The following is a 27002-nucleotide window of genomic DNA, read 5'->3' as shown; positions in this document are numbered from 1 at the left end:
ACAGTTTCATTGAAAATAAAATAGATAAAATAATATGTAATTTATACCTATTAGCTACCTATTTTATATCTGATTTATCAAATTTGTCAGCTTGCATAATGAGTTTAGCCATTTATTTATATATTGGTGCAGGTATGCATGCTAAGGATTCTTCCACTACCTTTTGGGTTTGAGGACTTTTTTATTAAGTCTAATAAGGGCAAAATAATAATAACCATGTGAATTTCAACATTAATAAAGTCGAGCCAAATTTAAAAATCCCTCATCTTTTAGGCTTAAAATGCAGGAATAAATAGTTCAGGGACCTACGCAGTTCATCTTTTGATGAAATAGGCTATATGAGTTACTCCTTCCAATGGTTACCTATTCTCAATAATAAGTGTATTGATTGCATAATAAATATTTTGAATTACTATTAAATTAAAAGATTCTTTGGTTTAATACACCTCCAGAGTTAGGTTAGGGAGTTTAATAATCAATTTTAATTACTTTAATAATTCATTCCTACTGGCATGAGTTGTTGGACCCTTATAAAGAGCTGAAAATCTCGAGTTGATTATTAAGCTTATCTATAATAAGAATCGCTTTGCATTGTTTCATCACGTTCAAAGGCAAGGTTTCCTAAATTTGAACATGTATGTCAAGTTCAAATATCAAAACTAAGAACTTTTAGGCAGCAAGATTATTAACTTATCTCCAACATCCATTGCATATTCGATCAATATACCATAGTTGCTGAGAGTCTTTTGTTGTTACTAAGGTCTATCTTGTTTAAGATGTTTTTAATTCTCTTGACTGAGTCTAGCAATTTTAGTCCAAGCAACATGCAAGTAACTAAGTCTAGTACCCTTTACTTGATTCTATTGCATATATTCTAGAAATGATACAAGAAGCCTTTTACTTTGTTTCATGATGTGATTGATTAAATTAAAGTTAGTCTTCACCAAATAATTTGATGAGTTTGATTCCACTCTTTAATTCATTCTTAGGTAGATACCATTCTTATCTTATTTATAATCTTGATTCAGCTCATAGGCCGTGCTAATTAAGACCAACTCAAGAATGATCATAGAAGCCCATCAACCGATAGGAGAAAAACTTAAGTCTTTCAAATCTTAATCTTAATCCTCTATTTTTATTTCGGATTGAACAAAGCTAGCTCTATGGTAACCCTAATTGTGCCTTAATTCTAATTAGTATTTGTGGATCATTTGATGGTATAAGCACTCAATCATAACCTCTTAATCATTCAATTGCATTGTAGTTGATTATAATTGATCATTGGATCCCTAGATTGAGATTGTGGTCTTAGACTTAACTCATATATTGCTGCCTAGACCCTAAATCCCCTATACTCCTTGACATAATAGATCATTTTGAACTAATTGATCCAATTAACTAACCTAACATCTTCTATAGAGTACTTCTTGATAAACCATAGATGTTTTAACCCTAGTTTGCCTTTAAACTAGGCTAACCACTTTGAAATCTAATTAGCTCAATTAAACTTAATTAGGCGAAAAGGCCTAAACCTTAGATATGGTGAAATTGACCTTGGCCAATGATCTTAATATGTTAGACATGACCTAGTTGAGCCCAAAAAGCATTTGATCAAGTTAGTCAAAATAGTTCAATTTAGCCTAATAGAACATATATTCAAATTAGCTAAATTGATTAAATTGAAAATTTTTATTCAATGTTAACTAGTCAGCCATTTAACTTTGCTAATTGGTCAAGTTAGCCTAACTTGACCTAATGTGATCCATTCGATAAAATTTATTAAATTGATCAAATTATTTTTTAACAAACTCTTTGAGCTCAATTGACTATTAGTTGAACCAATTGTATCCAATGGACAGAACTTAGCCAATCGAAATCATATGGACCTACTTAGCCCATTTGAGCTTAATCATTCAATTCCATCAAATTAATTGAATTAAATCCTTTAAATGAGTTCAAAACATCTTAAGTAAGCATAAATGACCAATGGATTAGCCCAAATGCACATTGACTATTAAAAATAGAATCTTAAGACCATTTTGGCTAATTTAATCAGTTGACTAAATTGGCTAAAATGGATTAACCCAGCTTCTTTAATAGACCACACTTGATCAATTACATGCAAATATAGTCAATTGACCCATTGACCTATCCCAATTGAATCAATAAAACCAAGTTAGCCCAATGTTATCATTTTGATTACAGCTGAACTAAATTTTAGTTCAACTCAAATATAATCGAACAAACCCTTCAATTGGCTAGCATAAGTCCTAATCTAATGTAAAGCATCAAGGTTAGGGTGAGGTCTAGCCACTAAATAAATGTTATGTCACAATAAAAAGGTGAAAGGATTTCCTTTTAAAAATAATTTTAGCTAGTAAATGTTTTTCACAAATTTATATTTGGACTATTTGGTTGGCCAAAAAAGGAATGCAATGTAAAAAAAATATAGTGTAAAAGAAATGAGTGTATAAGACATACTTTGGAGTTATTTGGAAGAATGTAAAGTAAATTCAAGTGAATGAATTCTTTTTTATTTGAAATAATGAATGTAGTGTAACGTCAAAAAATGGTGGTAGTTGGTGAGGGAGGCAGAGGTAGTTGTGGTGGTCAGAGGCAGGTGGCAGCACTGGACGGTTGTGGTGGGCGGCGATTGCGACCTACAGATGTGAAACCCCTTAAGTAAAAGAAAGCTAACTCTTAAATATCAAGGCTCCTTTTGTCGTAATGGCTGGAATTTTCATAAGAAACTCAACCGTTAAGTGTGCTCATTTCAGGGCAATTCTGAGATGAGTGACCTACATGGAAGTTACACCAATATGACAGAACTGTGAGACTTTTAGGCAAAAGCAGATAATATCTCGATAGTTAAGAATTTGGGTTGTTACAAATGGTATTAAAGCAATACACTAGTCGGAAGATAGGAGCTAAGTGTCATACAAGACAAAGTGCTATGCCATGGGAGCCACCTCTTGAATCATATATGGGACAAAATGTTATATGAAAGATCCACCATAAGAACTTGTAGGGACCACCTCTAGAGTCCTATCTTCATGGTGGCTAATTTTAGGATTTAGATGCTAACGAGGATGTCAGTTACTTAATTGGGGGAGGAAACCCCTTAAGTAAGAGAAAGCTAACTCTTAAACATCGATGCACCTTTTGTGTAGTGGCTGGAATTTCCATAAGAATCTCTGCAGTTAAGCGTACTCATCATAGAGCAATTCTAGGATGGGTGACTACTCGGAAGTTACACCAATAGGACAAAATCGTGAGGCTCTTAGTTCAAAGTAGATAATATTTCGATAGTTAAGAGTTTGGACTATTATATTGACTGTGGTGGTTGACGATGGTGTTGGTGGGCGGCAGCAGGTGGTGGCTGACGGTGGAGGCTGCCGGCGGCGGTGGTGTTCGGTGGTTGGGTGGTGATAGTCGTGATGGTGGCAGTTATGGTGGCCTTGCGGATTGTGGTGGCCTACGGCCATGGAGGTGGCCGGTGGTGGTAGCGGCCGACTACAGGTGGTGGCGGCCTCCAACGATGGTGGTGTTAGTGTAGGTGGCAGTGGTGGTTGCCGACTGTGGGTATCTACGACATCCAGTGGTGGACAACATATGGCGGAGGTGGCAGGTGACAGTCAAGCGAGCTTACTTGTGGTATAAACTGTTCTAATTTAAAATTGGGCGAGTTTGATTTACTTCAAAAATAAACTATGATGATTACACTATATTTACTTTACATTTCTCCACTTTGTATTCCAACGAAACTCCAAAATTTTCAAAACCCTTGTATTTAAAATACTTCTCACCATTTTGTATTACAACCAAATAGTTTTATAGAATAAAAATAATTTTTTTAAAATCTAGTAATGACATACTCGATAATAAATTCGAGATTCAAATGCTCTTACATAATACAATTTTCACAAAACGATCATCACATTTTCTTATACAGAAAAAATTTCAAATTATTCCTCATTGAAATAAAACTTGTTAATCCTATTTCTATCCTGCCATGTTGACCTGAATTCAATCTCTTATATTTTGGTTCAAATATCAATGTTGAATTGGGCTAGGAACGTTGCTAGGATGGTGTAGTCAATTTCAAAATGAATCATACCAGTTGATGATGGTCGAGTTCCAAAGTTAGCGTTATTTTCGAATCGCTCGATCAATCACCATAAAAAAGGGAAGCGGCCAAAGATATCTGTGCTTTCCCCAACCAATTCTCTCCCCTGTATATTTCAGCTGGAAGGGAACGGAACGGCGAGAGCCCAATTCCCTTCCCTATTTTCCAACGGCTCCTAACCGCTTCCGATTCCTTCCCTTCTTCATCCTGTTCCCGACCTACACTGCCGCTGGGAAAGAAAGCCGAGTCCTTTTCACACGTATCCCGCCGGCAATGGCCGACGGCATAGCCTTTAGCGGGTGCGGCGACGAGCGGGAATCCCTTTTGCCGCGCAAGAGCTCGTATCAGCGTTCCTTCTCGCATGCCGCTGACGAGCTGAAGAGCTTCCGTTCTTGTCTCCGTTGGCTCTGCATCGACCACTCAGATTCCTTCCACGCTGCCATATCCTGGTTCGTCTTTTTCATCTTCAGCTTCGCCGTCCCCCTCGCATCCCATTTCATAATGTCGTACTCCCCCTCTCGCCGCGCCTACGACTCCGTCGTCCAGCTAGCTCTATCCGGCTCTGCCGCCCTCTCATACCTCAGCCTATCCACCTTTGTCCGCCGCCACGGCCTCCGTCGCTTCCTCTTTCTCGATAAGCTCCGCCTCGAGAGCGAACGCGTTCGCCTCGGCTACACCAATCAGCTCAACCGCTCCTTCCGCATCCTCTCGGTCTTCGTCCTCCCCTGTTTCGCAGGCGAGGTCGTCTACAAGCTTGCGTGGTACCTCTCGGGAGAAGAGCGCGTGCCCCCCGGCCTCTTCTTCATGGGAAATGCCGTCCTCGCCGAGTCTGTCTTCGCCTTCCTCGAGCTCGCGTCGTGGATCTACAGAACCGCCATCTTCTTCGTCGTCTGCGTGCTATTTCGCCTGATGTGCTATTTGCAGATCCTAAGGCTCGAGGACTTTGCTGGGGCTTTTAGCGACGGTGCTAACGTCGCCTGTATCCTCCGCGCCCACTTGCGCATCCGCCGCGAGCTTCGGATCATAAGTCATCGTTACAGGATTTTTAACGTATATTGCGTGGTCATCGTCACAGTTAGTCAGTTCGTTACTCTCCTCGTCACCACCCGACCCAGCGCCGTCGTCAATTTCTTCAACGCCGGAGAGATCGCCGTAAGCTCCTTTTCCTCCTCTGCCATTTCCAATTTTGCATTGATTGTCCAATTGTGTTGTTCGTTCCTTTTTTTTTTTGGTATCAAACATTTTATTCTCTCAATTTGCACAATTAGCTTATCGATTTCTCTTGTCTAATGCGAGGAATTAATCATTTCGTAAGCTAAATATGTACATTTCGCCTCTACATGTGCCTCATGCATAAAGCTTATATGATTAAAAAAAAATTTATATAAGCATGGCATAACACGGGTCATTTTTTTAGAAATTTTGACAATGGCAAATACTGAGTCTTTCTTTCATTGCCTCATTGACAACCCCAACCCAAAGTTCATGTTATTGTCTTCCCAAATGTTAATTGGCACAAACAAAAGGGTATATAGTCTGGTTTTTTGGGTTTGTCCCTTGGCTGATTGGCAAACTCTGCATCATTGAACAAAGTTAGTGAAGTAATAATGCATTTGAAGCCGATAGAAACAATCTTCAATGGCTACAATTGCTTTATCAAGTCTAGTATGTGTTTTTAGACTGCGTAAGTGTAGGTCTTGAATGATGTATTGCATAGTTGATTTGCTTTGAATTAAAATTTGTTATGGATGTGGAAGTTGTTGGCTTGCATTTGCTACTTATTTTGTCCAATTATTTAAGTTGGCATCATCAATACACAAATTCTTTAGAGCTTCAAAGCCCATTAATTCTGCCTATAATGTAACAAGTAGGTTGGCTCGCCTACTCGAGCATATGCTGCTTGTTTCATGTGTCCAACTTAGTGCTTAAACACAAATGTGACTTTCTTCAAGAAAATAAACCATCAAGCATGCACACGAGATAACTTTTTTGACAGCTATGTAGAATGAATTCCAATTTTATAAGATATTATTCCTAATGCTTATGAGATGGCATATAGTTCTTGTTTGTATGGTGTCTACTTTTGTCCTGTCTTATTGAGCTTTGCACCATAAAATTTATTTGGGTGGGCTTCCGTGATTGAGAAAGGCTCCAATTCCCATCATGCATGCATTGGCCTCAACCTCAAAGGAAAAATCGAAAGAGCAAGGATTAGAGTTAGGATTAGAGTTGTGCTAAGTGTTTTTGAATAGAACAAAGCTTGCATCTTGTTATGGTGTTCAAGTTAATTTTTCTTTTTTAAGGAAACTGGTAGATGGTAATGGAAACAAATGAAGTACTCAAAGCATGTATAAAACATTGGTAAAATTTTGCAAAATTGTGAAATCTTTAGGCCTCATAGATAATAGTGGGTGTCACACACTCTTGAACACTGTAGATACGATTGTGAAAATCGGACCTAACATAGAGCCGGAAAGAGAGGTTCAATGTTCAATAGTTCGACCGAGGTTGAACTGGTTAGCATAATAAATATTGTAAGACCTAAGTGACATAATAATGATATAATAATTATACAATAATTTAAATTTTATACACAAATAATATCTTATGTAATTTTAAATTTAAAAACTTATGATCTTTAAATTTAATTCACATATAATTTTATAATTTAATATAAATTATTATTAATATTATATGTATAAATATAATTTACTCCCATAGATTATATTACCAAATTCACATTAAAATTTGGATTTATATATCATTTATGTTAGATCATCTATCTTTAATAAATAGATAAAAAAAATTAATTTTATGGTGTATAATTAAATTAATAAATTAAATAAATATTATTAACTAAAAAATTTATTTTAGTCACATTATAACAAATTAATTTAAAATTTTGTTATTTATAGATATGTTTAGAACTTGATATGTTAACTTAGTTATTTATTCCACACATTACTTGAAAATTTTCTTTTAGTATTGTTTATATATTTTTTTCGGTTTACATGTATTAAGAATTCACATGGGGTGGTGGAGTAATATTAGAATGCTTAGATGGTGCTTCTTTGGGAAATGATTGTTATAGGAATTTTGTAATTATACAAAATTAAAATATATTAAATCTAAATTAATTTATTAAGATTATTTATTTATTTACTATTTCATGCTAAATTTATTAAATTTATTTATTTAATTATTTAATATTTCAACAATTAAATTGGCCGATTCAAAGAAACCAAGACAGGTTTGTTTGACCGATACGATCTAATTCTCAAAATTATGCTTGTAGACCTTCACCTCACCGCTTGAATGCCACGAATACTAATAACAAATCCTAAGAATGATGCTTAATTAGTGAGGAAATCTCACTTCTTCAAATTAAACAATAGTTTAAAAAAAATTAAACAATAGCTTATGTGCTCCAATGCTTTGAATTTTTTTACAAATGTGTGCGATTTCTTCCCTTATTTTAATTTAAACTAGGGATTTTCATAATAAACCATGATAAATCTACCAACAAAAGTCTTTAACACTTGATTCATTAGGCACATAAAGTAATAAGTGCATTGCAGAACCTGAAAAGCATTACTCACCATTTGTAAAGGTCTTTCCTAGTCTTAAATGCTGCCTTCCACTATACTCTCTGCCTAACACGAACTTCTTCGTAACCACTTTTTAGTTCTAGCTTAAAAGAAATGCATGAGTTTTCCATTTTATCTAGTAGATACTGAAGGCAAGAAATAGGAAATCAATATCTTATTGTGATCCTATTGATAACTGGGTTGTCCACACACATGTACTAGGTTCCATCCTCTTTTGGAAAACCTATAGTACTAGCACAACATATGGGCATACACTTGAATCAATTTTTTAGCCAGTAGCTCATCAACAATGCTTTGTAAGGTTTCATGCCCATTGGGACTCATGTGCTAATGCAAAAAATTGGGAAGATTCAAATATGGACGTTGATGCAGTGTTATATGTTTCATAGGGGTGGTAACTCACTTGGAACATCCGATGATTTCATGCTGAGGAACTCTTCTTAGCCATCCTTTAACCTCAGGCGGAGCTATTCATGTAGCTATTTGAGGTGCCTTGGACACCAGAAGCATCACTATGTTATTTTTATTTCATCATATGTGTAAGTGTTTTATATGGTTAGGATTTAGGTGTGAGGGGCAGTGAATGGTTTTCTTCTCATGCCATGGGAAGGAATAACTATTCTCTTTTCACTTGTGGAAGGCATTTAAGTCATATATTCATGATCGATGGAGCATAATGTAACAAGTATACATATCCACGACATCGTAAAGGTCCTCATCTTGATAAAAAATTTCCAATAGATCGCAGCATGTGAGTCTCAACATCTTTCTTGAAGTGATCAATCTTGTAGGGATCGGAATGATTTTCAATTGATAAGTTTAGAGCACGTACCAATGCTTTGGAATTTGGAAACTATATTCTCATCACATTACAGCCACCTTCATCATCTTCGTAACCTACCAGGTGTAGGCTTTGCATTGAGGTCATTCATTAAACTTATGGCCCATCTAATTACATAAAAAATAGCTGACAACCACAAGTTGAGCCTATTGATTGGTCTTGATGAGGGTGACTGGAACCTTCTCAGCATTTCTACAGCTACTGGAGTGTGTTTACAATAGCAACTGAACTAGTAATTGTTTGTCCTGGAGTTTGTAGGTTTGCGGGAAGTTATTAATTGTCACATGTGGTATCATTCTGAACTCTGCAATTGAAGGAAAACTAGCTGGAAAATTGGGACAAGCTGCTCTCTGCTTTGTAGGTTAGATTATTGGCTTAGCACATTTCAAAATATTGAAGAGCCAACTGATCACAAAGGGATTCTTTGAGCCCACACTAAGGTAATGTGAAACTGGCGTCATTTTTTTGCAATGAGTGAATAAATTCTTCAGTATACTCACTAACAAAGCATCCTCTATGTTGATATTTACGGGTGTCAATTTGGGTTAGCAGGTCGGGTTGTGTTTTGACCCGACTTGAATATATTTGATCAGAACTTGACTGATTTATTACATGTATGAAAATATTTGACCCGAATTTTTTGAGCCATGTTTATATCGGGTTGTTGTGTAAGGTCATTTATTGACACTCTTAATTGATTGTACATGATATGATCATCATCGATGTGTAGGAATCACTCCCTCAACAATTTAACATTCAAGCCTAGGAGTGAATCAAGCATTTGCCTTCACGATGCCATTGTTGTGTATGTAGTCACTACCACCAAGCGGAAATCCAACCGTTAGTTTGTATGCCACAAGGTTGACTTGTTTTTCCTCAGGTATTTCCATATGCTCAAAGAAAGTTTCCATAAATTTAAGCCAGTCAAGATAATCTTCAATGTGTATGTGCCCATTGAAATCCGGTATATTAAATTTGAGTTTGGTGATAGTGGCATGTGATTGGATTGTAGAAAACTTTTTCTTGTTAAAATCCCAAGCTGGCATTTCATCATCAGTTTCAGATTCTAGTGCTTCTCTCCTTGAAGACACCACGAGGAGGTATTAGCTCCATTTTTAGGGGAATCATCGAACTGCTCATCGCATAATGTTCTTTGTTGAATTGAGAGTTTTTCTTAGAGACGCCTGTCAAACATCTCAATGTAATGGTTGGTGTTTGTGATTGTAGTTGGTAGCTTCTCGTGGTTGCTAAGTAGTAACTGTCTACCTATTTAGATGTTAACCTCTACTCAACCAGCCAAAAGAAAAAAAATAAAGAAGATAAAAATAATGGCTAAAAATGATTACCTGTAGCATCCCATGCTTGAATCCTGCGTCGAATCCCGCTGCTACAGTCCTATCCACAGTTTGCAATGGCGCTGAATGGTCCCGTCACATGCGTATGGAGGTCTGCTCAAGTCGCACGACATTCTTGTCATTAAAAGGCAAACAAAAGGAAGACTTCAGGCTGTTCTTCTTCACCTCTTCCATACAAACTCCCGTCGCTGATTCCTCTTGCTTTCTTCCCCGTCTTCCTTCTTCCGCCTTTGACTACAATATCCAACTACTTGCCAATTCCTTCACTGTATTCCACTCGACATCTTCTCCGCCTCTTCAAGTCGAGATCTGTCGCAAACCTCTAAGCCATAGCCACCCAACCCCGCCGACTCCAACTAGCACTTGATATTTCTGATTCTCTTGATCTCGCGATTATCTATCCGAACACTAAGCCATGACTGGCCCCCACCTTGCCGATCTTGTCTAGTTCGCAGAAGCCGAACTTTTTCCCTGCTACAAACTACCTTTTGTCTGCTTTTCCTTAAGTTGAATCAAACACCTCCTACCCTAGCCTCGTCCTCCCCAAACCCTATTCGACATTCTCCCTAGTCCCAATCAAAGGCCACCTTCGACCAAACCGACCCATAGCCCCTCTCTGCCGTGAAGCTGGCCTCATACCCAGTCGAAGACCCTCTTCCTCCCTATGTCTCTGTTTGATCCAATCCTGGATGCTGAATCCAAACCCTCTGTTAGTTATCTCCCCTAGCCAACTTTTGGTATAGTTTGGCTTTATTTTTTTTAGTTATTCATTACTATTAATTTCTATTCTTCTTATAGTTATTATCATACTTATTATTATTTGTATTAGTGATGTTAATTACTGTTTGTATTAATTATGTTATTATTAGTCTTACTATTATTTAGTATATATATATATATATATGTGTGTGTGTGTGTGTGTGTGTAAAAAAAGTGAGATGGATTTAAAAAAAAGATTATCTTGACTGGCTTAAAAAAAAAAGAGGAAAAGTTTCAAAAAAAAAAAAAAAAAAAGAAATAGATTTTTTCATATTTTTGCTAACTATTGATGTCGTTGTCAACATCCCCCCTCAGGTATAACTTTCCAGCTAAAAAATCCCCGCATTCAGCGTTTATGTCGAGTTGGAAAACCCCCTATACGCGCTCTTGTAGCACGGTAGGAGAAAATCCAGTGCGATGCATACGGCGAGGCGGGTAAGCCCTATACACGCTCTTGTAATATGGTGAGGATGACTCTAAGTACCTGTACACGCCCTTGTGATGTGGCAAGGAAAGCCACTTATGTTTTCGAACAAGTATCTGAAGCCCCCATATATGCTCGTGTAGTGTGGTGGGATTGAAGATGTACGACCATGATGTCACCCGACACCAACCCTACATGCTCTTGTAGCATAATGGGATGACCAGTTTCCCATATTTCCCCTAAATAGGGGAGACACCGGGAGGCTGCCAAAATTTCGTTTGAAATGCATAAGGACTTGGACAAATTAACAGGGGACTTATGAACTTGATTTGGACCAAATGACAAGGACCTTATTTGGACATGAACTTGAACACAAATGAACCTGAACTCATTTTGGATTTGAATTGAACTTGCATATGAAACTTGGCCTGAACTAAACATGAACTGCAGGGGATTTGAAAAATGGATGGCAGGGAATTAAACCCAAGTGACAAATAATAAACCAAGTTTTAATTTGACAAATGTATAATAAAATTGAAAATATAAAAAGGGCTATGTAATGGCCTAAAGCATTCAAACAAATGTGGGATTTACAAGCACCACTCACTTACAAGTAATGGTGGAATACTGGAATCATAAAAGAATATCATTTAATAACATGGTGCTTTTAATGAACCGCATAACTTGCATATGAACGAAAACAATTGGTTCACAACATTTATCTTGAGCATGTGAAAAAACTACAATAAATACAATGACATGTTCATAAGTAAAATATGAAGGAGGTAAGTGACATGTAGCAGAGGTGATGATCCACTAACAGAATATACATGGGAGAGTTGCGATGAACACGACTTGCTTAAAGTCAATGCCAATTAAGTTGCAAACAAACATATCAATCTTCCCATAAGTGATGGCAGCAATAGACATGCGATGAATACTACAACATTCTTCCAATCTACATCAACCAATTAACAAATAAAAGCTGCAACTTCCTACAAGTACTGGAAACTAATGTGCGGTGAATGTGATAACATATCATGGATGTTATCAAAATACATCAAGCAATAAAGGAGCTCCATGCAAACATACATGTTAATGAACTATGTATGAATGGTAGTGAGAAATAGGTAGGAACATGCGCATAAGAGAAGCGTAGAGAATGTACGATGGATAACATACGACAAACACAACAACTTGTTAACTAGTGTGTATTTATAAAATTCAAAATAAAGTGCAGTTTGCGTACTATCAATATGGCTTGGTTGCAAACGGACGTAGTAATATGCCTGCAGATGACAATACTATGTAACAAACGTACATAATGCATCATACGACAAATGTTACCATCTGTTGACAGCGATAGGGAACGAGTTGTATGTATAACAATACACATGCCAATGATGATCAACAACATTAGACATGTCACAAGAATGACAGATCCTACACATGCATAGATGCATTTACGATGGGCTATCTATGAGCAGATGTACAAGTTCCCTGCAAGTGAAGGAAATCTACATATAGCGAACACTAAAGCATCCCTTCATCTAATATTCGCTAGTTAGAAGGTGAAAGTTACAGTCCTCCACAGGCATTAAAAATTAATATGCAATGAATATTGTAATGCCCTCACAGTCAACATCAATTAAACAACATAACCTCTTATAAATTTGCCCATGGAGCACACAATGAATGCAAATACCCACTACTAACGACAGAGAATGCCATAATACTCCCACAGTCAACAATCATCCAATTGAAGAAAAATACATAGATCCCTTGCAAGAAAAAGGTGATCGATTGGCGATAATGCAAATGCTTATGGGTTGTCGCAAAAGACCTGTTTCATATCCAACATTTTTTCGGCAAGAAAAGAAGAAAGAATAATTGCAAGAGCAAGCTCTTAGGAACAAAAGTAGGAGATCTGTTAATGCACTATAATCCATCTGCATGAAGCAACAAGTAGTGCACGATAGTCTACCTATATGAAATGAGTAAATGACCACAGTACGATGCCACACCAACAGATCCACAACATTCATACAAGTGGATAAACTTTATGTACGGACTTCCAAGTGGAACGTTACATTTAAATGATGGTTGCCCGCTCAACTGATGAATGCTAAACATTCAAATACCCCCACACATGCACTATAATATGTATGCACATAGGTGCACATAAGGCCGTGTGTAATCACACGACCCGTATGGGCCCCGACGAGCATGTTATGGGTACATATGTGATGTCAAGGGATGCTGCGTGGATTAATATCCCATGTTGAGCCTGATCCTTCTATATAGATGGATAGGAGTCGACATTGTATGAATTATCAAACAGTTATATACATTCATATTAGGCATTCAAGGTCTTCTATAAAAGAAATTCATCTAGTAAAATCATACACCTGCATGGGGCCCGGCAACGTGCTATAGGTATACATGTGACATCTACGGATGCCACGCAGGTCAACAAATAAACCTGAGTTTGAGCTCGATCTTCCTATATGAGTAGATACGAGCGACACGACTCGAACTATTGAATAAATATTAAGTCACGTTGACGACCAAAATATTTATAGTTCATATTAAGCTTTCAAAGCCTAGTAAATGAATGATTCATTATCAAAGACATAAAATCAACAGGAGACCCGATCTTCTGTTAACGAGTTGATATAGTTGACAAGGTCCAATCAATAAAATATAATTATGCATTAAAACCCTGATGATGGTTGTGTTGACAGAAATCCCAACCATATGAGCTAATTTCAAATAATTCAAAATGCCACCCAGATACCCATAAAAATCCAAATTTCTAAAAAGTTATCCTAAAAGTTCAAAAATATTTAAAATTGAAATTATCCTTCAAATCACTTAAAGCAAAACTCATCCACCCTCCGCAATAGTTTGCCAAGGTGAACAAATTGAAACTACTTCGGTTCAAACAGTCTCATGCCAATAAGGACGTGTCACATGTCCTCTAATCAATGGTTTTGCCGCCAAATGATACCGCAGGTAAACTGTTATGATTGGGGCCCTCTAAATTGGGTAGTTTGCCGCCAAATGGCACCACTACATTACAGTTATAGCCATATCCCATATGCTAGGGGTGTCAATTTCGGGTCACGGGTCGGGTTCGGGTCGAACCCAAAACTGACCCGGCACTATTCGGGTCAACCCGAACCCGACCCGTTTTTAAAAACGGGTCATTTTTCCTGACCCGAACCCGACCCGCTTCGGGTCCGGGTCAACCCGACCCGACCCGAATGACCCGTTTCCAACAAGAAAATGGCTAATTTTCGGGTCAAAATCCTCTTTTCGGGTCAAAAACGGGTCAAAATCGGGTCAATCTCGGGTTGCCGGGTCAAAATCGGGTTTTCGGGTCAAAATCGGGTCACTTTCGGGTCAATTTCGGGTCAAAGGGTTAACCCGAACCCGACCCGATTTTTGAAACGGGTCGAAATGTCTAACCCGAACCCGACCCGTTTCGGGTTCGGGTTGACCCTAACCCGAAATTTTCGGGTCGGGTTCGGGTCGGGTTTTCGGGTCGTGTCAAATATTGACACCCCTACCATATGCTCTCCAATGACATCAAATCCTTGAGATATGAATCAATAGGATATAATCGATAGGGCACAGAGCCCTTTGTTAGTTAAGGTGGATTCAAATTTGTCTTCTTAGATAAACACTCCCCTCAAGTCTACAGGTACCCTTGGACGACGCAATCTATGGCTGCCGACAAGGACCCTTCTATCAGGTTAGGTTGACTTCCTCCTCTAACTAAGTAGATCAGGGACCACGATGGCCCGGGATGACGAAGCTATGGGATCTTGATTGGGTCCATCATTCATTCCCCCACCATCCGCTTTAAGTGCAAGGAGGTAAAATTTCTAATGTTAAATATTAAATTCTCCAATACCCAAGCACATGCTGTTACTATATGCCAGATGCACGTATTCCTATATATCTGATCAACAACTAGCCTTAATCAAAAGTTCTTTCTTGTTATCGGGAGGTGTAATTAACTTTAAGGGCTTGCGCCTATAAGAAACTAGAACTCATATCATAAAGTCCTTGCAAAATGATGACGAAATCTCTTGGTTGTGTCTTTTCTACAAATCCATATGGCTTCCCAAAATTTACCCCGGAACTTAATTCGTTAAAACTCCCCTGAAAAAGCAGCGAGGGAGGCCGAGGGTGAATTTTCGGAGCCCACATTAGAGTAGTGACGATCTTCTACAATCCAAAGGCATTGAATCTCTACTCTTACGTGATGATTGATGCCCAAATGGCCTACACGTCGTGATCTGCATTTGCATAACAATTACCAATACAATTTCCACCAGCATGTGGGTTGTTAAACTTAATTTTTGCCCATTATTATTTAGGTTTTTGTTATCTAAATAGAGTTGATATGCTAAACTAATCTTTTGAGCATGCTAAAAGCTTTTTTTAGAGTAATCCTTGGAAAGATCTAAAATAGCATTTAATGACTTTTTGATAGAAGATAGAAGACTTTTTTGAAGGTTATTTGTAACCATTGAGTTAAAATGATTCTAATGGAAGTGTCGCTAATGTAAATAGTGGCGATGTCTTATAAATTTGTATCATGCAAAATGAAAAAAAAAAAAGTAGCTTCTTTCATCTTCTCTTATCTTCTCAACTTAAGTAACTTTTTTCATATATTTTCATTTCCTTAGTTTTGTCTAGTTCAAAAAGTTTTCCTATTCTATAAAAGTGGTATCAGAGCCCAAATATATTTTTCTAAAGAAATAATGAATGGTAGTATGTTTTCCTTTCAACTGAATTATGAAGATGAAGATGCTCCTTAGAGAGCATGAGTCCATGACATTTAGAAGGTTGCGGAGAAAGGCTACGATGGGCCAAGTGATGAATTAGATCTATTGTCAATGCAAAAAGTTAGTTTAAGAGCTTAAGAAAGAGAGGCAAGAAGGCTCTCTTCCTCATTTATCAAGTTTTATATGATGATGATTTTGATATTATTTGAAGGGCTACTTGAACAAAGCAAGTGTGAGAGGAGCTTCAATTCTCATACAAGGGAGAAGAGAAGGTTAAAAATGTACAACTTCAAATGATAAGAATTCTATTTGATGCTTTGAATATGAAACAAGGCGAGTTGGTCCCAAATTATTTTTTAACGTCATTAACATTTCTAATGAACTAAAAATAAATTGTGAGAAATTAGAAAATGTGATCGTTGGGAAGATTATTTGATCATTAGAATTGAGATTTGATGGTATTACAATCATCATCGAAGAGACCAAAGATTTACAAGATACGATAATAAAATAACTCTTGGGTTTATTATAAGCTCATGAAGAAAGGTAGAAGATGATTGAATGGATTACCAGATGAATCTCTAACCAACCAAGAAAAAGAAAGCTTCAACAACAATAATAGAATCCTTATGAAAGAGGCCATGAATAAAGATGGGTCATGCTAATGAACGAGGAAGGGGTTTCAAAAAACAATAACAATAACCATGAAAGAGGAGAGAACTCATCAAGAGGACATGATAAATGAAGTTTAAACTCAAGGTATGATAAATCTCAAGTTTAGTACTATAATTATGATAAATTTGAGTATTATGTTAAAAAATATAGAGCACCAAAAATAAAGTATATGAATGAGTCAATTACATAAAAGAAAGGAGAGAAGATGATATTTAATTGTTAGCATACAAAGATAATAAAAGAGGTGAAGATGGAGTATGGCATGTAGACGTTGGTGCATGCTATCATATATGTAGAAAAAGAAGCATATTCGTAGAACTTGATGAATTGGTGAGATGCAACATGTCTTTCAAAAATGAATCGGCTATAAAAATAGAAGATAAATATAACATTTTTATTTTCCTGAAGAATGAGAAGCATTAATTCATTTTCAATGTTTACATTATACCAAATATGAATAGTAATATCTTGAGAGTTTAGGATAACTCTTAGAGAAATGATATGATATTCACTTAAAAGATAATTATTTTTTCTTAAATGATAATATGGACAATTTGATTGCATCTGTGCCAATCTTAAGAAATAAATTGTCCTTGATAATTATCCAAAATGATGTTTTCAAGTACCTCAAAGCTTATTTTAAAAATATTTCTTGGTTATGACATCTTTAGTTTGGCATCTCAAATTCATAGGATTAGAGCTACTTTCAAAAAAAGAGATGGTGAGAGGTTTTCTTTGCATCAAACACCATGATCAATTATATGAAGCATGCCTATTCATGAAGCATTTCAAGATTAACTCTCCAAGGGAGTCAAGTTTAAGGGTTTGAAAGTCATTAGAGCTCATACATGCAGATGTTTATAGTCCAATAAAGTCAAGCTTATTTGGTAAGAGTAACTATTTCCTTGTGTCTCTCATCTAATAGTTTTTGGAAGCATAACTCATGTGCATGTACTTGACATGACTATAAGTAAGCTTGATAAAAAATAAGTTAGATGATTGGAGTGAGAAGTTCATTTTCATTAATTAAGTTAAAGAGCTATTATCAACTATGATGAGGTATTTGCTCTTGTTGCTCAATAAACAAATAAACTAGTCATTTATTTGGCACCCCAAAATAATTGGAGAATACATTAAATATATTTATAATCTACCTTCCTGAATGAAATTCTTGATGAAGAAGTTTATATTCAACAACCACCATATTACGTGGTCAAAAGACATGAACAAGATTAGAAAACTAAAACTCTCTCTATGGGTTGAAGCAAGTACTAAAAGCATGGAATGACCGAATACATAAGTACTTAAAAGAGAGAGATTTTAGCTGATCCCATGTAGTGGGATAAAGGATTAATTTTGTCGTCGTCATCCATATGAGCATGCTCTTTATATCAAAAATAAGAAAGTTGATGTTTTGATTGTTTGCTTGTGCGTCGATTACTTGATTTTCATTGGAACAAATCCAAGCATATTTGGAAAGTTTAAACAAGAAATGATTAGTGTTTGAGATGACTGATATTGAGCTCACAACTTATTACCTGACCTTAAAGTCAGCTGAATGGAAGATGAAATCTTTATCTCATAAGAATGTTATTCAAATGAGAGATTAAAGAAGTTCAAGGTTTGACAATAACAAATCTATAAGCACTTCTATAGAATGTGAAGTTAAGCTATCAAAGTATTGTGAAGGAGAAAGAATTGATTCAATATTTTTCAAGAATCTAGTTGAGAGTTTGTGCTACTTATTGTGAACAAGGACTGATGTTCTTTATGTTGTTAGATTTGCCAGTTTCTACATAGAGACTCTAATTACCATCCACTTAAAGATTACTAAAAGAATCCTATGCTATACAAAGGTACAATGACATTGTATTTCTCTATTACTTATTAAAGATTTAAAGCTTGTAGGATATAGTGATAATGGTTGGGCTAGGGCATGGATAGTAGAAAAAGTACTATTGGGTTTATATTCTTCATGAGAGACATTGCTTTCACTTGGATGTCAAAAAAACAATTGATTGTCGTAATTTTTATTTGTGAAGCAAAGTATGTGATCGCAACCTTATGTATTTTTCATGCAATATGACTTCAAAAATTGTTAAAGAACTAAAGTTATCATAAGAAGCAACAAAGATTCATATTGATAGCAAGCTTGCGATATAACCAGTCAAAACATATAGTTTTTTATTATAGATGCAAGCATATTGATACACCTATCACTGCATTAGAGAATCAATCACAAGAAAGTGCAAGTTGCATATGTGAAGTTTCAAGACCAAGTTACTCAAGTATGATGGTTTTGTCAAGATGAGAAATTTGTTTGGTGTTGCAAAATCAAGTTTAAGAGTTGATGTTGGAAGTTAAACTTAAATTTGGTTTATGTTGGGCTTTAATTATCTAATCGGAGCCCATTCTCTAGAATAATCTTTTGGCGATGCTAAATGCTTATTTTAAAATTATCTATCGAAAAATCTAGAATTGCATTTAATAACTTCTATGATTGAAGGTAGAATAGTTTTTTAGGGACCTATTTCTAGCCATCAAATTGAAATATGTTAGCATAATCTTAAGCAATTTGTTACTAATATAAATTGTGGTGAAGTCTTTGAATTTATATCAAATTAAAGTGAAAAAAGGTAGTCTCTTTCATCTCCTCTTATCTTCTAAGCGTAAGTAGTTTATTTCATCTTCTCTTATCTTCTTAAATTTTGTCTAATTCTAAAACCTTTCCCATTCTTGCATATCTTTCCAAAGTGACTCGCATGCCTCATTACAGAAAGAAAAAAACTCAATTCATCATTGACTAAAAAGCAAAAAAAAAAATCATTTTGTTCTCCACCAAATAAGTGAGTGAATACTAATGTCAATTCAATTATGTTTATCATTTTCATTTTATTTCCTCTCAACCAATTCCATTTTTATTTAATAGAGCCTCAATGTTCCATTAAAAATACATGATTGCAGCTATGCTCAATTGGGCTCGTGACCGGGCTGCTGATGTGCCTGCGAAGTGCTGCGAAGATCACACACAAGGCTCAAGCAATAACAAGCCTCGCAGCGACCTGGCACGTATCAGCTACCATTGATTCTTATGGGGAGGATTCAGAGGTCCCATCTCCTGAAACCTCCGTCTTTGTTAATGAAGCTGGAGAAGAGGAATCTGAACACCAGGATTCTGATGAAGATGATGAGCTCGAAGACGCAAAGCTTGTTTCCTCAAATATTCACACATTTTCTTTCCAGAAGAGACAATCCCTAGGTGAGTTCAGAAAGATGCACAGATCAAAGGATTTGTTGATTTTAACTTTATGCTGATCTGCCTTTTTTTTATCTTGGAAAAAATTATTCTAAGGGTATCCTGATACAAAATATATCAGAATTAGGCTTCATTTAAGACGGCTTTTTTACTGCTTCTTAAAGTAACTTTCGAGTATAAAATTTTTAATTTTTGTACTAGAAAGTTGTTTTAAGAAGCAGGAAAAAAACCGTCCCAAATGAAGCTTTTGTGTGATTCAGAATATCATATATAATATTAATCTTAATGTAAATCTAAGAGTTTAAAATACATCATAATATAAATTTTTTAAAATCTTGCAGTGACCTACATGGAAAACAACAGGGCTGGCATCACATTGTTTGGGTTCGTGGTCGATCGAACTTGGCTTCATGCTTTGTTTATGATTGAGTTCTCTCTTGTCATGTGGTTGTTGGGCAAAACTGTTGGGATTTCTTAGGCATTAGGCATGCTTGAAGTTGTGCTTACAATTTTCTCATCCATTTTTTATTTGCTTGTTTTACCATACTTTCCCATCACCATGTAAGAAGCAAAGTTGATTTAGGTTTCGTTTGGGGCAGTTTTTTAGCTGCTTTTTAAAGTAGTTTTGCAGTTAAAAATTTTCTTGAAAGCAGCAAAAAAGCAGTGGCCAAAAGCTGTCACAAACGAAGCCTTAGTTGTAATAATTGAATACGGAGTTAGGAGTGTGAACGAGCATTGCTCGAGTCATCCTTAGCTTAAGTTTGAATTTGATTACTTAATTGAGTTTGAGCTCAAATTTAATTGTATGAGTTCAAGTTGATAAATATATGAAAATCTGAAATTTTCTTTTAATTCTTGTCCCAAAAAATTTTATTGGATCCCTTTGTAGTAAAAAAAATTGATCTAAAACATTAATCAACAAATAAAAAAACAGTTATCTTAATTAATATTATTAATACAAAATGTCCAAAGATGTTTCTAGAAGTAAGTAAAGAGATTTTATGATATCATTAGTAATTTAATTATAGCATTGTAAGACAATTGAGTAATATTATTGTAATATAATAACTCTCTCTCTCTTAGCATTGTCAAATTATTACGACACTTATATATTTTCTTTTTATTCTCTTAATGATTTATTATAATAAAAAAGAGAATTGCATGCATATCATCAAAATAAGTTTATTTACAAAATTAGAATCCAAGCTAAAAAAATAACCTAATACATTTATGAAAGTATGGAAAAGTAGATGATGTCATTGATATATAACTATATAAGCCATAAATGATAGTAGCTCCGCATGTGCTTTAATATGTGAGGTCTCTTGATTCTTTATGTACTTTTGGTTCAAAAGAACTATGGTAAGATATGGAAAATAAATGGATTATAGCTATCCTAAGAGGTTCTATGCCTGAATTTACCTCTTAATTCAGTATTCATGAGTATAATAGCAACATGCTTGAGTATTTTTATAATATAAGGCATTTCTCAAGAGACTTTTTTTTGAAGATTTAAATGTTCAATAATGTTTTTTAAGCTAAAAATATTTTCTTATCAGCTAAAAATAGCACACTTTCTTATTTACCACATAAAAATCTCTAAAGAAAATATTAAAATATCTAGAATACCTATATTTATAATATACATAAAGTTACATGATGATAATTTAATTGGACAAAAGTTATTCTCATTTTCACACTACGAAATTATAATTTTAATAAAAAAAAATCACAATTTTACTTTTAACTGAGATTGGTAGAATGTAATCTGCCTTAATATGGACAACTTTTCAAACTAGGTCAATAGCAAAAAATGGACTAAAGCCACCCAAATCGAACTTTCTCTCACTAAAATCTCTAACTCTTTCTCTAGGTTACAATTCAGTTGGGTGGGGGGATTTGATAAGATTAGGATTTAGTGAAAAATGGTATTTTTATTAAAAATTTTGATCTAATATTGCGACACTCAAGAAAAAAAAAAAGCGGCAAATTATTGCATCAGGTCACCTGATGCAGAGATCCGTTCGGATCCTCTCTGTCTACAGTAACCTGCGCTTTACTGTAGCAGTGCTACAGTAAAGCGCATGTTACTGTAGACAGAGAGGATCCGAATGGGTCTCTCTGTCAGGTGACCTGATCCAAGAAAGCAGTGCCATAGGGTTCACGAAAATCTCCAAAATATAAAGAACTCAACCTCCTCGGCTAATCTTTAGCTTACTGAGTTCTACTACAGCCTAAAAAAGAAGAGGCCTTAGCCTTATACACTTATAAAATATAAAGAAAATTATGCAGCTTCTTCCATGTTTAATTACAGACCTTTTCCTATGGCTTTCATTATGGTTGATTCATTTAAAACTTTACTCTTATACAACTCTATTATGCCTGAAACTAGCGGTGTCAAAATAAGTTTTTGGGTTGGGTTCGGGTCTAATCTAAAATTGACCCATCATTATTTGACTCGACCTAAACCTAACTTTATTATAGTTTTGTGTTAACATCCTTAACCCAAACGAGACCGGATTTTGTTTCAAATTAGTCATACATGACCCAAAAACTTATTTTTTTTAAAAGGTATTTAAAATTAAATTGTTTATTACATAAAAAATATAAATTTAAGTAAGATTTAAATTTAACATTGGTATAGTGCAGTTTCAAAATTCAAATTCATCTTTGAGCAAATTTTGCTTTTTAAAATTTAGCAACTTTAAGATGTAGTAAAAATATTAATTTATCTTTGAGCTTAATTCAAATTTATCTTTGTAAAGTATAAATAGGAAAACTTAACAAATTTCTATTACCATGCAAGAACCAATATCCAACAACCAACTAGGAATCAAATTACAATTTATTGGATAGTGAATTGTAATACTATATATATTACAAATCAAATTACAAACCTACACCGACGCTGATTGGTCATCCGACTCCTCCGACCGGAAATCCATTTCCGGTTTTTTTACCTTCTTAGGTCCAACTCTCATTTCATGGACAGTCAAGAAGCAAGTGACGGTGGCTAAATCGTCCACCGAGGCCGAATATAGAGCTCTCTCGGCTGCCACCTCCGATGTCATATGGTTGCGTCTTCTTGTCGCCGAACTTGATCTTCCGCAAACTTCTCCTACACAAATCTATTGTGACAACACATCCGCAATTGCTCTCGCTCGGAATCTAGTGTTCCACGCCCGAACCAAGCATATTGAGATAGACTACCAATTTATTCGCCAGCATCTCAAGAACGGCGCTATCTCCCTTACTCATATTCCGTCCGAAGAACAGATTGCTGATATTTTAACAAAATCCTTTTCTGCTATTCGCTTTCATAACCTTCGTCGCAAATTAACCATTCGTCCACAGAATGATTAATTTGAGGGAGGCTGTAAACAAACGTTACTTATATGTATCTTTATTTACTATTTTGCCATTTTACTGTCTTTATATACTGGATCACTGTATACTGTAATATTTCATTCAACTCAATAATAATTCTATTTTTCTCTATCTCGTTCTGTGTTCTTGCTCCGTCCATCTCTGCTTTCATGTTCTAACACTGAAACTAGCGGTGTCAAAATGAGTTTTTGGGTTGGGTTCAGGTCTAACTTAAAATTGACCCGTCATTATTTGACTTGACCTAAACCTAACTTGATTATAGTTTTGTGTTAACATCCTTAACCCAAATGAGACCGGATTTTGTTTCAAATTAGCCATACATGACTCAAAAACTTATTTTTTTAAAAGGTATTTAAAATTAAATTGTTTAGTACATAAAAAAATATAAATTTAAGTAAGATTTAAATTTAACATTGGTATTCGTGCAGTTTCAAAATTCAAATTTATCTTTGAGCAAATTTTGCTTTTTAAAATTTAGCAACTTTAAGATGTAGTAAAAAAAAAATTAAGAAAATTAGTTAATAAAGTTATCTTAATAAATAATGAAATTAAAGTAAATTAGTAAATTTTGTGTATAAAATTCAACAACTGTAGCATCTAAGTTCAACAAATGCCAACCAAGAAATTTGTAAAGTTTAAACTAGGAAAACTTAACAAATTTCTATTACCATGCAAGAACCAATATCCAACAACCAACTAGGAATCAAATTACAATTTATTGGATAGTGAATTGTAATACTATATATATTACAAATCAAATTACAGAAAATCTATATTTGAAAAAACTCTTGGAGAACAATTAGTCTCCAAGTAGATTTAACAATAACAAAGTGTAAAATAAATAGCACTCTAAATTAGAACATAGTAAAACACTAAATAAATAGTTCAGATTAATCCTCCAACTCATTCAACAACTAATGAAACGTAAGTAAATAATGAATATTTCTATTACCATTCAAGGCGACAATTTGTATTAAGCTCAGTTAATATTTGTTTAAACTTTTAATCTTCTTAGACCAGCACAGAATAAGACAAAACAAATGCCAAATGGATGAAATAGTTTTCCTTAATGGACTTTCACTTTTAGTTTAGAAGATTTCTCATCCAAGTTATATGCAGCAAACCAACCAAATATAAACACCTAATTATTTATTACCATTTTTGTTGGTACTAATTCAAAATAGAAAGAATATAATGTTGATAAATATGACAAAAGTCAATCACAAGAGGATCAAAATTCAACTTGTTACTAAACCAACAGAACTATTGATTTTTCAAACTTAGCAACAAAAGATAAAAGAGGTCTTAAAGAGTTAAGGGATTTTATAAATCCATAAAATAGAAGATTTTCACAGATGCCCAACAACAAACAAATTTAACAAACTAACCTTAAAGCATCCTAATGAAAAATCATCTAATAACCAAACTTTCACTTAGTTCTCCATCAAATTTTCTCACATTTAAACTAAGCATTTCATCTATAATAGCATCAAGTTTAGGGTTATTGAAGAGGGATATGGATTAAACTTTTGAAATGTATAAAATTCTAGGGCTCTATCCCTCCTAAATAATGATTAGGTTTTCTTTGATATAAAAAATAATACAATATCACTGAGTATAAATAAGTATATGTGCAAAATTAAGTAATAAAGTTATAGAGTAGAGTATCAAACCCATGAGGAAGTAGGCTTACTTACAACAAACTACTACTATTATTTCTAATTACAATAACTATCCTACTGAAATAAAAAGGATAATTTTTGGAGATTTTATCACTGAATTAAATAGGAAAAATAATGAATATAATATTTAATTAGAGTATTTTGGATTAATGAGTTTAAATTGCATATATTTTATGTTGAGCTTCTTCATGATAATGTGATTTAAAAAATATATATCCGTAGATCTCTATCGAGATTATAAGGGTGAAAGGATATCTGCTAACCTCATACATTTATAGTATCTCCTTAAGAACCTAAAGTATTTTACATTATATGTCTAGGCATGAAAAACATTATATCTCAATACTCTTGGTTGTTCTTGCATTCCTCCATCGAGACTATACACCATACTAAATTTTAACTACAAATATGGACACTATATGCATTAAATAAAGAGCAAGATAATATTTGAAGACATCTTTTAATAGTTATAGAATAAGGGTCTTCATTAGTATTCAACATGCATTTTGCGTCATCAATCCAAAATAAGATAATTAACTAAATATAAGATGAATAACAAGCAATCTCATTTTCATTAAACTCATGATAGAAAGAAAATGAAAGAGAGTGATATGATCAGGAAGGATCAAAGTATCTCTCATATACATTCCATCTCCCTTAACTTACAAGTTGCTTCAAGAAACACATGTTAAATACTCCAAATGATTGTATCTTGTACTTCACTTGCCTCCCATAGATTTTACTATAAGAGGGAACTTGAGAAGCACTCTAAAAAGTACTAAATTTTACACAAGTGATTGAACTCCATCATAAACATGTCATCATAACTATTTATAGAAAATATAAAAAGGTATTTGGCACTGTGATGCTTAAAATAATGGTATCGCGGCTACCTTAAAATGACCTAGCGCCTCAGCATTGAAGCTTTTGCACAGCCTTGGCGCTCGCTGATGTGGATCATTTATTTAGTGAAATGTTGCATCTTCCAATTGAGATAATATGACTTTATAAGTTACAACTGTAACACATTGGTGTTGTTGACATTCGAGCTCTACGACACCCAAGTAGAAAAAATGGTGCTGAGGAGTAAGAAATTGTGTGCGCTATTGAAAATATAGATTTTGGCGCTTCCAAGCTGACTTTTAGATGCTACGGTGCTGGTACTATTGCGGTGCTAGATGTGTTGCCACCATTGCATTTGTAAATAGATAACTCGATGCTGTAATATCTAATTTGTGGTGCCTCGATGATATTGGAAGGTGTGTTGTGACATTATTTTGTCAAACGACAAGGCTTTGTAGATTGCTTAGAAATTTATGCTTTTTTTAGTTTTTCCTACATAGGAATAACTAAAATAATATATTTTTACTAAAATAAAACACATAAATAATATATAATTTACACTTATCAAAATTTTCCTAGCTTAAATTTTTTCTTGTCCTCAAGTAAATAAATAAATCTATAATTTTGATTAATCAAATAACCGCAATAAAAATTAATAATTTAAAATTACTAAAATATAGGATAATATATCGTGATCTAGAAGTAGTGAAAATGAACAAAGTTATAATTTTAGTTTGAAGCAATACTAACAATTATCGTGACCAGTCATCCATATTATTGCCTAATATGAATTTATATGTTATGAATGTAGTCATTGACTTTTGAATTTTATATTAAATAATATAGATTAAATATTAGATGTTTTTGAAGTTAAATTTGAAATTTCATATGTTCACTAGAATTTATACTAGTTCTCCAATCTTATCTTTTATGAATTTAAGTATGATCTAAAATAACCAAAATAAAAATTAATTATTTAAAATTACTAAACTATATGATAAGATATCATGATCTAGAAGTACAAATATAAATAAAATGCAAATATAGGAAAGAAATGAAAAATAAATAAATTACAAACATGTTACCAAACAAAAGTAGCATACAATATATTTCTCTCCTCATTCCAGGAACAACTCCCAACTAGCTGAGTCTGGGTCTTCCTCCTCCTCTCATCATCATCATCATCATCATCATGGCCTCTCTCACAAGGCTACCAACAAAAGGATCATAAGAAGGTGCAGATGGAA

At 34.6% G+C, this 27002-nt stretch overlaps 1 protein-coding gene across 1 annotated transcript; it reads left to right on the top strand.

The window, feature by feature from the left end:
• The first annotated feature begins 4199 nt into the window (after positions 1-4199).
• LOC110106869 lies at positions 4200-20692 on the top strand. Its single transcript, XM_020836931.2, has 3 exons — positions 4200-5278; positions 19552-19846; positions 20185-20692. Exons 1-3 carry the CDS (start codon positions 4400-4402, stop codon positions 20319-20321), a joined length of 1311 nt encoding a protein of 436 aa, XP_020692590.1. The 5' UTR covers positions 4200-4399; the 3' UTR covers positions 20322-20692.
• The last annotated feature ends 6310 nt before the right edge of the window (positions 20693-27002 follow it).

This window comes from Dendrobium catenatum, unplaced genomic scaffold (assembly GCF_001605985.2).
Source record: "Dendrobium catenatum unplaced genomic scaffold, ASM160598v2 fragScaff_scaffold_1680, whole genome shotgun sequence".
Classification (NCBI taxonomy): domain Eukaryota; kingdom Viridiplantae; phylum Streptophyta; class Magnoliopsida; order Asparagales; family Orchidaceae; genus Dendrobium; species Dendrobium catenatum.
Note: the sequence above shows the minus strand (reverse complement) of the source record. Positions and strands in the feature narration are given on the sequence as shown.

Excerpts from the sequence above, each read along its gene's own strand:
- LOC110106869 (XM_020836931.2), top strand. The coding sequence starts at position 4,400 with ATGGCCGACGGCATAGCCTTTAGCGGGTGCGGCGACGAGCGGGAATCC. Across the intron at positions 5,279-19,551 it reads TCAACGCCGGAGAGATCGCC|CTATGCTCAATTGGGCTCGT; the intron begins GTAAGCTCCTTT and ends ACATGATTGCAG. Across the intron at positions 19,847-20,184 it reads CCAGAAGAGACAATCCCTAG|TGACCTACATGGAAAACAAC; the intron begins GTGAGTTCAGAA and ends AAAATCTTGCAG.